This window comes from Nematolebias whitei, chromosome 1, assembly GCF_014905685.2.
Source record: "Nematolebias whitei isolate Nwh7 chromosome 1, NemWhi1, whole genome shotgun sequence".
NCBI classification, from domain to species: domain Eukaryota; kingdom Metazoa; phylum Chordata; class Actinopteri; order Cyprinodontiformes; family Rivulidae; genus Nematolebias; species Nematolebias whitei.
In genome coordinates, this window is record NC_056498.1 from 78,683,583 (window position 1) to 78,695,640 (window position 12,058).

General features: G+C 40.6%; 1 protein-coding gene across 1 annotated transcript in view; it reads right to left on the reverse strand.

Annotated features, from left to right (window-relative positions):
* Window positions 1-3,322: 3,322 nt before the first annotated feature.
* The window catches only part of entpd6 (ectonucleoside triphosphate diphosphohydrolase 6), a 45,815-nt gene continuing 37,079 nt past the window's right edge, over window positions 3,323-12,058 (reverse strand). Inside the window, exons 10-14 of the mRNA XM_037680688.1 lie at window positions 8,342-8,443; window positions 8,123-8,263; window positions 7,457-7,513; window positions 3,597-3,709; window positions 3,323-3,518 (exon numbers count right to left, since the gene is read on the reverse strand). Coding sequence (XP_037536616.1) covers window positions 3,435-3,518; window positions 3,597-3,709; window positions 7,457-7,513; window positions 8,123-8,263; window positions 8,342-8,443 — 497 coding nt within the window. The 3' untranslated portion in view covers window positions 3,323-3,434. The remainder of the gene's footprint in view (window positions 3,519-3,596; window positions 3,710-7,456; window positions 7,514-8,122; window positions 8,264-8,341; window positions 8,444-12,058) is intronic.

Genomic DNA, 12,058 nt, shown 5'->3' on the forward strand with positions numbered 1-12,058 from the left:
TTGCCTTAGCTGAAAGAAGCTTTTTTGTAGAACTGAGTTGATCTGTTTATTAAACTTGAAGTCCGAGTCTAACACTACCCCAAGATTGGTAACTGACTGCTTTAGATGAGGCTGAAGGGGGTGCAGGTTTACAGGATCAGTGACAACAGTAGAGCTTGGGTGAAACACAATGACCTCAGTCTTCTGATCATTAAAACTCAAGAAGTTTGCAGCCATCCAAGTCTTGATGTCATCAAGACGTTTCAGCAAAGGGTGGATGGAGCAGGAACTGTTAGGTTTTAAAGGCAGATAAATCTGAGAATCATCGGCGTAACAATGAAATTAAATACCATGTTTCCTCAGGATTGACCCCAAGGGGAGCAGATACAATGAGATTAAGGATTCTTCAGGTTAACATGCAGGTCAAATGACTGTTTTGAACCAAATGTTTAGTTGTGCACATCTCGAGTGGATTTCTACACCTCATATCCAAACTGAAACCTTTTTGTCAGATGAGCCTGGGTTCCAGCCCCTTGCTGCCGTGATGATCAGTGGGTTTGACAGCACCACGTAGGCAACATATTCAAATTATAGAAATGTTAAAAAAAAATAATAATTACTGAGAGGAATGCATTATTTTACATCATATGTGATCCATTTATAACAGGAGTTCAATATAATGGATTGTCCCCAGAGGAACACTGAATGGTAAATGGACTGTACTTCTACAGCACCTTTCCATCTTATCAAGACAAAGTGCTTTACACTAGTCTGCACTGAGGCCAGTAAAGTAGCAGGACCGGTGGGTTCTGTGGGTTTTAGTGTTTTGTCAGGACATTCTGCCCATTTGTGATTTCTGTATTTACCAGTAGGTTGACTTCAGTTCTGAGTTCTTGAGCCCTCAGTTCAGCTCCTGCACCTTTCAGCTGGCCACACCCACTCTCCTGCTCCAGATGTGCACTCCTCACAGGTGTGTCCATCAGCCTCATCCATTACGTTCTGTCTTCAGAGCCTGGTCCTCGCTGGACCGTGGTCTCCTGGCGTTTTCCCCTCTGAGTAAGTTTTGCTGCGCCGTCACATATTATTGTTTTTAAATAAAAGATGAGTTTTTGAGCTCCTGTCTGTGTAAAAAACTACCTACAAACAGCAACAGCCAGAAACAGCAGTGTTTACTGACAACAAAATACAAATAAATAAAAACACCAATATAAATGAGTGGCTGATTTAGATGTTTATACAAGGAAGATTAAAGTAAAGGTGTGTATCTAACTTTTTCCCATGGTGTTCTCTGTGAGCGTCAGGTGTTTGTAGTTCGTCAGAAATATCTGCAGATTCAGCAAAATAAAAAATATAATCCAGGTTTGGGATTGACTGTGATAAATGCAATTAAAAGATCAAATGTACACAATTAGTCTTTGCAACACGTACGTCTGTCAGTGTCTCGTCACGAGGTTTTTAATGTTCAAGTACTTTAATCAAACTGTCCATGAATAAATTGTTTAAACACAACCCTCACAATGTGTCGTGTAAATGTGACGACATTAAACAAACTAATAAAGCTTGACAACTTTATGCAACTTTGTTTTAAAATAATATAGTTTTGATGAGGACAAAAGTTCAAATTTGATATTTTCTTTATTGGCCAGATTTTAATCTTAAAATGACTCTTTCATTCCGATTATATTAGATTATGATTGGTTATATTTGAATTTAAGATCATGATGTCATTCAAACCCTGAAAAACAAATTACAACGCAATGACTTGTGCCTTCAAAATATATATTTAATTTTAAAAATACCACGTCTAAAAATAAAATCTGTTTAATTCCCAACTATTTCTTCAAAGAGTTCTTGCAGCTGCTCCTTCTTCAGGGTCACCACAGCGAACTGTCGCACGGAGACTTGGTGATGGTTTTTACACCGGACGTCCTTCCTGACGACACCACAGACACCGAGCTACCACCACCCTCTGTGTGGAGCAGAGAGCTGCTATCTGGGGCGCCTGGGGCAGCAGATGATGGGGGTTAAGGGCCTTGCTCAAGGGCCCAGAGTGGTAAATGAGGGTGGAGGCAGGTGTGGATACTTCACGTATCCCACCCACATTTTGATGTTGTCGGTCTGGGGAGTTGAACCAGTGACCTTCTGATCACGGGCTCACCTTCTCTAACCTCTGCACCACCACTCCCCTCTGTTTCTTGACGGAGCATTTCTTCAGAGTAACTCAAACTGTGAGGTGAGAAGCAGTTCTCTGAGGCTGGACAGACCGAGGGGCCGTTTTGACCCCAGGGCAGCAGGAGGGCTGACCTCCTGTTCAGGAACATGTGAGGTTTAACATTTCTCTCATGGCTGCAGAACAGAACCTGGTCTACTCAAATCTGTCACGGTCAACAGAACCTGGCCTTGATTTTACAAGACCAGGTCCAGGTGAGCTAAATTTAAAAGCTAAATAGATTCAAGGAAGTCAAGTCAGACCCAGTCAACCTGAACCTGCTGAACCCGCGGGTCACAGAAGCACCTCCACCTGCCCAGGAAGTGAGCAGGGCCAGGCGGACCCGGGTCAGTGGATCCAGGACAAGTCTTCATGAGTTCTGATGATCCAGGTCTGAGAGGAGCAACATGGTCCTGGTATCCTTCTGTCAGGGAGCAGATCTCAAGCTCTGGAGGACTAAAACCAAACCGTAATAATGACGAGTGAGTCTTTGTCGTGTGTTAGAGCGAAACATGGACCCACCAGTCATGGACCCAGAGCAGCTGGTCCAGATGCTGGTCTCAGAGAGACTAAACACCTGAGGAAGTGAAGGCGCTGCAGGATGATCAGCACTGTTCAACACTGTGGGTCAGTCAACAAACCAAACCTGTGGTACCACCAAAACCTCCTGCTGCTCACGGGTCAAAAAGCTCTCACACAGAGACCGTCTGTCTGAGGCTTACTTTTTACTCTGTGGTTCTGCCTATAGTGCAGCTCCTTCTATATTACCCAGCATGCTTTTCTTCTTCCTCCGTTTCCATCATGGCTGCCCCACAAATCCTTCATTTAATCTCTAATCGGACCTTTGATGTTCAGGAGGGTTCAGTCAGATGGTTGACAGGAAACAGGAAGAGGATAGAACCAGGAGTTTCAAATTAAACCTCTTCAAAATAAGAGTGTGAGTTTAGGTGATTGGAGCAGGAAGTCCTGTTGGTGTCTGGAGAAGAAAGCTGCTGAAGGTGGAGCTTCATTTTCTGCCTCCTCTTCAGGAGGTTCAGTCTTCTGAACTTACTCCTTTTTTAACCGGAGTTTGTCTTTTTTTAAGACAAGGTTCTGATGGTTCTGATGGTCCGTGGCTCACAGGACGATGGGGGTCAACTTCAGAACCAGAACCTGATGGGCGTTTTCAGATTATTTGGATCAGCTCCTCTCCAACACCTGGACCCTGTGCAGAACCCTTCAAAATAAAAGCAGCAGGTGTTGTGTCTCAGTGTCTTTTCAGGGACTCCATGTAATGGAAGGTGGCCCCCAGAGCCCAGCTGGTCTCCACCTGGTTGATGGTCCTCACCAGCTGTGGAGGGTCAGAACAGGTGAGTCAGAACCTGATCACATCACTGATCCAGAACTGAAGGCACAGGTCAGAACTCACCCTGAGCTGTTGGTGTGGGGGGAGTCCGAGCCCCTGCAGCAGGAGTGAGATGTAGACCAAGTCCAGACAGAGGAAGGGGCTCTGCAGAGGACCGATGGACAGACCGCCACACACTGCAGACAGAATCCACCAGTCACAGACAGCCTGAGCCCACCGGACCAGAACCCAACATGTACAGGCCGGGAGGAGAACCTGCAACCTTCTTACTGTGAGATTACAGCTAAACCACTGCACCACCGTGTTGCCCTCAGACTATACCAGCTTACTAAAACTAGAATTCCTATAAAAAGTAGTTGTGCCCTCAAAAATGTTTTGCTTTTATTTCCATCATAAACCAGAGCTACAAGCTTCAGCAGGTGACACGGAGAGGCTGAGCATGCAGCAACTGTTGCCGCAGTTTCTCCACCTCAGCTGCTGAAGCTTGCAGCTTCTTCAGTGGTCTCAGGTCTTGGTGGTCTCTTTCAGTGTTCTTCTTCATGGTCTCAGTCAGGACGACCTGCTCTAGGTAGATTTACACATGTTCCCATATTCCTTGCATATCTTGATGATGGATTTAACAGACCTCCTGGAGAAGTTTAGAGCCGTGGAAATCTTTTTGTTCTCCATCCTCTGACTTGTAATTTTTAATAATCTGTTCCCTGAGTTGAATCAGGACCATCACTATAAAGGGGAGGAATATTTATGCAATCCCTTACATATTTTTATGTTACTACTTTGCAGAAATTGTTTCATTTTGACACTAAGAGTGTTTGAATTGTTTTTGTAAAGTTCTGTTTCTATTGAGCATGACTGGTTTATGACAGCAGTAAGAGCAGAAAACATTCATGGGGTGAACACGTTCTATAATCAACATGAGTGACAGGTTTAAAATAAAAATTATTAGACTATGTGTTTCACTTCTTTTAGGAGTGAAATAAATGTACTAATGTAAAATGTAATGTTAAAAATCTTGGTGTTATTTTTGATCAGGACATGTCTTTTATCCTCCACATTAAAATCATTACTAGAACCTCATTCTTCCACCTGCGTAATATCACTAAAATTAAAAACATCTAAAAATGATGCAGAAAAGCTGGTCCATGCATTTGTCACGTCTAGATTGGACTATAGCAATGGTTTATTATCTGGGTGTTCACATTCTTCTTTACAGGGATGAACCGATCCACTTTTTTTTTTTTTCACTTCCGATCCGATATCGATGCATCAACCGATACTGATCCGATATTGGGCTGATGCATATAAACGGTGCTGAATTATCAATATCATGATCATCATTGATTTTATATGAGGCTGTAATAATCTCCTCTCAAGTACAATTTGTACAAATAGATGCATGCATGTCCAAAAAGGCAACATGAGGTAAGTTTTATTAATGTTGGATAAGTTTTAAAGTTAGAATTAAATTCTGCTAACACAAAACATGTTTCTTTTTATTCCTAGCTTTAAAGTGGATATTAAAGTGATTAATTTAAGTGATTGTTTAAAGTTATTTTATATTATTTTTAAATAAGGGGCAGATAAAACATTTTTCTTCTTTCTGAACTCTTTTCATTCAATGTTTTCTTTTTTGATTAATTTGTTTTCTTTTAAATGAATGAATATATGAATTAAATTAAATAAAATGTTAAATGGCTTTAAACATCTGCTAAGTTCATGGCATAAACCAACAGACATGTTCCTGTTTTTAGTATGTTACATCACTTTATAATATAGCTGTTTTTGTTTCTATATATATATATATATATATATATATAAAATTTTCTTGTGATTTTCAAATCATATGTTTTTTTATGATTGTCTACTGTTGTACTGATAAATATCTCCTGGAGGGTAAAGTATATCTTGACTGCAAGTATCAAGCTGTGAAATCCTTAGTTTTCTACAATTGATAGTGGCTGGTCATTAATTATGATGAAGTTTAGCAACTTCTCTGTAAATATTTGAGCTCGGGGCTTCAGCGATGTCTTCTTCTTCTTCTTGTTCAATCTGAAGTAAGCAGTCTGATTTCAGTCAGCCCCTCCTCGGAGACGAGCAGACTGAACGGGGCAGATTGGACGCAGCTGGCCGGGGTCAGGCTGCCTGCTACAGGTTCAGCGAGAGGAGCAGACCGCTGAAGCCACGGAGCTCGAATGTCCAACGTAAAACTAACTTTACAGCGGTTTAATGTGGCGCTATGGCTCTGCAGACATTGCACGTTGCTGTCTTGTTTTGTGGTGTTTAGTGTAAAATACTTCCACACAGCGGACATGTTTAGATTTAAAGTTTGTTAGCTGTTAGCCACAGTGCTGCTAACTCAGTCCTCACGTTGCAGCTGTCTGCAAACTATGAACTGGATTTCCTGAATGTGAGGCGGGTCTTATTACCCTGGGTTCATGAGACACGCCTCCGTTCAGGAAATCCATTCCATTGTTTGAAGCCAACATGCATCATGGATCGGTCACATTGTCACCGATACCCGATCCAGAAGTTTTTCAGATATTGGTACCGATACTGATATTGATATCGGATCGGTGCATCTCTACTTCTTTAAAACGTCTTCAGTTGATCCAAAATGCTGCTGCCAGAGTCTTAACTGGAGTTAGTGGTAGAGATCATATTTCTCCAGTTTTAGTTTCTCTCCATTGGCTCCCTGTCAAATCCAGAATAGAATTCAAAATCTTACTTCTAACCTACAAAGCTCTCAACAACCTAGCTCCATCTTATATTACAGATTTTATTGTTCCATATTTTCCTAACAGAGCGCTTCACTCTCAAACAGCAGGTTTACTTGTGGTCCCTAAAGTTTCCAAAACCAGAATGGGGGGAAGATCTTTCAGTTATCATTCATTCAACCTTTATTTAGACAGGTAAATCCCACTGAGCCTCGAGGACTCATTTACAAGAGAGACCTGATTATCAGGCTCCTCTTGTGGAACCAACTTCCAGTTTCTGTCCATGAGGCTGACACAGTGTCCAGTTTTAAGACTGGGCTTAAGTCTTTACTTTTTGATAAATCCTATAGTTAGGGTTGGCTTGAGTTTCCTGAACTATCTCTTAGTTATGCTGCTATATGCTTAGACTGCTTGAGGACAAATTGACCACATGTCCTCACTCTGCTGCTGTGTTTATTCTACCTGTTTGTATTTGTAATTATTTCTGTCTTAACATAACTTTTGTATTTCCTCCTATAGAAACTACATCTGGACCAGTCATTCTGTGTTTGTCTGTTTCTACTTCCTGTTCCTCTCAAACTCCAGCTGGTCGAAGCAGATGGCTGCTCGTCCCGAGTCTGGTTCTGTTGGAGGTTTCTTCCTGTTAAAAGGAGTTTTTCTTTTCCACTGTTTCCTTTGTGTTTGTTCAGGATGGGAGACAGTGACAACGTGAAGATTCAACACAATCTGCTGCTTCCTTAGATTGATGAAATGATAATGTATATGAATGTTTCTGTTCAGTGCCCTGAGATGACTTCTGTTGTGACTTGGAGCTATAGATATAAACTGAATTGAAGTGCACTCTCAACTAGGACTGCACTTTATGTTAAATAAGGCAAAATGATTCATATTTCTCTGATATAAGACTTTAATAATTTGTGTATAAAAACCTGCAGAGTCTGGACTAAGCTTTAATGAGTTAAAGTTTGTGTGACGAGGAGTTTGTACTCCCAGTTATTTAAATCGGTAAAAAAGGGTTTTGTCCGTCTTTGGTGTCTTTTTTTTTGTCTAAAGTGTTATTTTATGTTGAATGTTCTCCTGTGTGAAGAACTCCTGGGTGTGTTCCTGCAGCTGGGAACATGTTCCACCTCCTGACCTGATCCAACATGGACCAGGTTGTGGTCCTCAGCTGTGCGAGCCTCAGTCTGCAGCCAGGTGGTGCTGTCTCACCTCTTTTAGCAGCATGGACGTAGTCCGACACTCTGACGGTTCCTCCCTTCTTCTCATCTGAGCAAAGAAAGAGATCAGAACCTGTGGTCATGTTCACGGTCCAACAGAACATCAGCTGCTCACTGAAGAACCAGCTGACTCAGCCCACAGCCAGCTGGTTCTGTTCAACAAACACAGAACCTCTGACAGCAGCTTTTCTAAAGACTATTGGGATCAGACTACATCCTGGACACAAAGCAGTAATGGACCAGAAGCAATACTTCATCATGAATGGGTCATCCCAGAACAGTCCCAGAATCCTTCACCCAGTTGACCCGTTTCAATGGTTCTGTGTGTGAAATGAACACACTGAAGCTTTAAGCCTCAGGAGGAACCGTTCCTTCGAGTCAGCACTGCAGGAACAGAGATGAGTTCTTAAAAAACGTTTTTTACATTTCTGCTACAGAAACATCTCCATCAAGCTGTGAAGCTGCGTGCTGATTGGCTGGACTGAACAGCTGTAACTTTGGAAAACTTTTTATAAACATCTGGTGAATTCTATTAATGTCTGACCTCTGGTGAAATGACAGTTTACTTTCTGATGGTGTAATCTGTGACTGTCAGATACAACATCCACCACAGGTGCAGACCAGGAGCAGGGTGGTGAGATGATGTGGACCTTCTTACCGATGAGCCCGAGGTCGACGGCGCGGTCATAGTAGAAGGAGAAGGCGTAAAAGTGGACGTCTGCAGCCTCGGACGCCTTCATCACTTTGCTGTACAGAAACTTTTGTACCTCAGTGAGGCACGCCTTGTAAGCCAGCTCACCTGGAACACACAGAGACCCTATAGGCCTTACTAGGTGCATGATGGGTAATCTATGAGCTGGTGGTCAGGCTATCTTACCTGCCTTCTGTCCCTTCACGGTGTAGACGACGTCAGCATATTCCCACCTGGATGAAGAGTCTGGAGGAAGGCAAGAGCTGAGCAGCTCAGTGCTGCCCCCTGCTGCACAAACACAGGATTCATTTAAAGTCTTATTTTATGACTTCCTGTGAGCTGAAGACTGGAGCTCTTGTCTGAGTTCAGCAAGTCCTCCGAGGAGGACCAGCTTCAGCTGAAGGCTGAGACTCTCAGCTGCAGAGCAGACCAACAGCTGAAACTGAACCTTCGCTTTAAATCAGACATTATCAGGATGAAGCGTGTGACCGTAGCTCAGCTTGTGTCTGATTGTTCAGCTCCGATTAAACACAGAAATCCATCCAGACTGACAGAACCAGAACCAGGGTCATGCAGCAGCCAGAGAAACAGACAGAACATTCTTCCAGCAGTTAAATCACTGCAACAGCTGGCAGGCAAGGAATTAATCTTACAGCGTGTTATTAAAAGATTAGATAATGGCTTATTTATCTCTCTCTGTGTGTGTGTGTGTGTGTGTGTGTGTCCTTGTTTATGCTACTTTGTGAGGCCCATTTTTCCAACTTATACTACATTGTGAGGACCAACTGCTCCTTATGGGGCCCAAAGCCCGGGCCCCATAAGAAGAAGTCCTGTTGGTGGGTTAGGGGCTAGGTTTAGGACTAAGGTGTGAATTGAGGATGTGTTGGGTTTAGGGTTAGGTATGTACTGGTAATGGTTAGGTTATGGATAAAGGTCATGGTTAGGCTATAGAAATGAATGAAAAATGAATGGAAGTCAATGCAAAGCCCCCACAAAGATAGCAAAACAAACCTGTGTGTGTGTGTGTGTGTGTGTGTGTGTGTGTGTGTGTGTGTGTGTGTGATGGTGCGTTTGCTTATGTTATATTTGGGGTCGTGAACACGTTTACACACCAGTCATTTGGGGACACCTTGGCAAGTGGGGACCAAAACCACGGTCCCCAATTAGAGAACCTTATAATCGCATTCAGCACGCTCCAAAATGTATTTTAATCCAAAAATCTCAAACGTCCCAAAAAGTCACTAAAATAGGTTTTTTTGTGTATGTGTATGGTTTCGCCCCTCGCCTCCCCACAAAATCTGTGTATACCTCAATGTTGTCCCTAGTGGGAGTGTGTAGAACTGCATTAAACTTCATAGGTGGCCTATGTAATGCCTGATGATAAAGAATCATAAAATAGAAACTTAAACTATAAGTAGGACCACATAGTAGCCCATGTTTTGCCTGATGTAAAAAATTTAAACAAATGAATGGGCACATGGATTAAGCAAAAATGAAAACTGTTCTAAAAAACTGATAAAAAATATTGTCTTTTGAAAGTTATAATCTTAGTGTCAGCAAATTAGCAGCACTATATTTTCAAATACTATTTTAACATGTCAAAAGCATTGTATACTAAATACTCTAGTGATTTACATTAACTTTTTGGACTTGTTTGCTTACAGTTTATTAAAATATATTCCTATTTCCATATCTCCACCTATCATGGTCTGTATAGCAATGTGCATTTAAGTAATTATGCTACAAAAAGTAAATTAACTGAACTCCTTGAATTGATCAATATGCATTTGCTGCATGTCATTAACATTAGAATATCCAATTACTAATTTATTCCAAATACAAAATTTACAGGTGATTTATAGTTGCTTTAATTCTTTATGAGTACAATGAAAAATCAGCTGTTGTCTATGTATTAAATATCTAAAAGAAAATGTTTAAAACAATAACAAAACCATAAATGAATGACAAAAAATGACAAAAAAGACAACTTGACCTTGATAAAATTTTATATAGTACCACAAAAAAGCCAATTAAATTAAATTACATTCAAACAAAAAAGATATATGTCCAGTGGAATATTGTGTATGGTCTAAATTAAAGGAATGTCATGGGATAGTTTCTTATCTTGCTTATTCATCTAGTCCCTTTTCTCACAAAATTGTGCCTTAATTACCAAGGTAACCTCATTATTAGGTTTACCATTTGAGAACCTGGACTACAACACAGTAAAAGAAACTAACAAGAAATACAAATAAAAAATATGACAGTGGTGATGCACAGTACATTATCACTTATGTCCCACTACATTTTGATAAATTTAAGCTGTCAAATTTATTTCATGAGAAAAATAGCAGAACAGAGTTAGACAATTGAATGAATATATTGACCATTGGCATTTGGACTTCATCATAGTATATATTTTTAAAGTTAATTATTTCTTTTATTTAGCTAGTAAATTTATTCACAAGGGTTTTAATCTATAAATAATTGCACAAGTCCAAATCCAACACTGATTGTGTACAGACCATCTGTTATATTCATAGCATCAATGCCTCTGACTTACTCTCCAGCCCACAGTCAGTCAGTCTAACAATAGCTGACCTACTTCAGGACACCACTGACAATTTATTTTATCCATCCATTATCTTTTACTCGCGTCTTCCATTATGGGTCGTGGGGTTGCTGGTGCCTATAAACAGCAATCTCTGTGCAAGAGGCGGGATACACCCTGGACAGGTCACAAGCCCATCATAGGGCCACATAGAGACAAACAAGACAAACAACCATTCACTCACTCACTAACAGGGATAATAATTGTTACCAATTAGCATAACATACGTGTTTTTAGTCTGTGGGAAGAAACCGGAGTACCCAGATAAAACCCACACATGCATGGAGTGAACATGCAAACTCCACCCAGAAAGGCCCCTGGATGAGGATTTAAACTAGGGTAACCTGCTCACTGAGAGGTAGCAGCCTTACCAGTTGTGCCATTGTATTGCTACCAATGCTAATTTATTTCTTAGCAAACATCCAAATAATTTATTTGTTCAAATGATCAACAACTGTGGTAAAAAAAAATTGTTTGGACAGACAAAATCAAGGAGATTGCTGAATGTGGATTACTGGGATCCCACTCTGGAGCCAGGCCTGGGAGAGGGGGTCATCAGCAAGTGTCTGGTGAATGGGACTCTGCCTATGGGGCTCAATTAGTTTCAGTTCAAATGAACAACATGGGTTTCAGGAAATCATCATATCATTTGCTTCTAGAACAGGTAAAAGTTTGGTGCACGTCAGTCCTAAATGTTCAGCTTAAGCCAAATAAATCTTTGTACCTTTTAAAAATTATCACTTGAACCACTGAACAAATCTTTGTGAAACATACAAGAAATCATCAGCCTTTTTTCTTGTTGGAATTTTGATTACAATTTGGTGTGTATGCAATACATTTTAGGCAGCTAAAAAAATAAAAATTGACCTTCAAATAAAAAAAAACTAACAACGTCCCGCTACAATAAGGTAAATGCTTGAAATTTACAAGGTCTTTTAAGCTCCTATAGATGAAGTTGCTTGGTGAATTTCAGCTTCCTAGTTGCATGACAGCCCATGTGGTAGGTCTTCACTTGATACAATGTATTCAAAATATAATCAAATATAAATTATATTGTTATTTTTTTGGTGTGTCTGGGTGTTTCATGTTAATTAATATGACTGTTTATACAGTGGATTTTGTAATAAATAATAATAATAATAACTTTTATTTATAATGCACTTCACATTCACAGTGAATCTCAAAGTGTCACAAAAAGTGAACATCAGATAGCAGCAGGATAAAAGCAACCATAAAAGCAACCGAGAGCAAAACAACCAGGAGGATAACGCCTCAGAATGAACACATAAAAA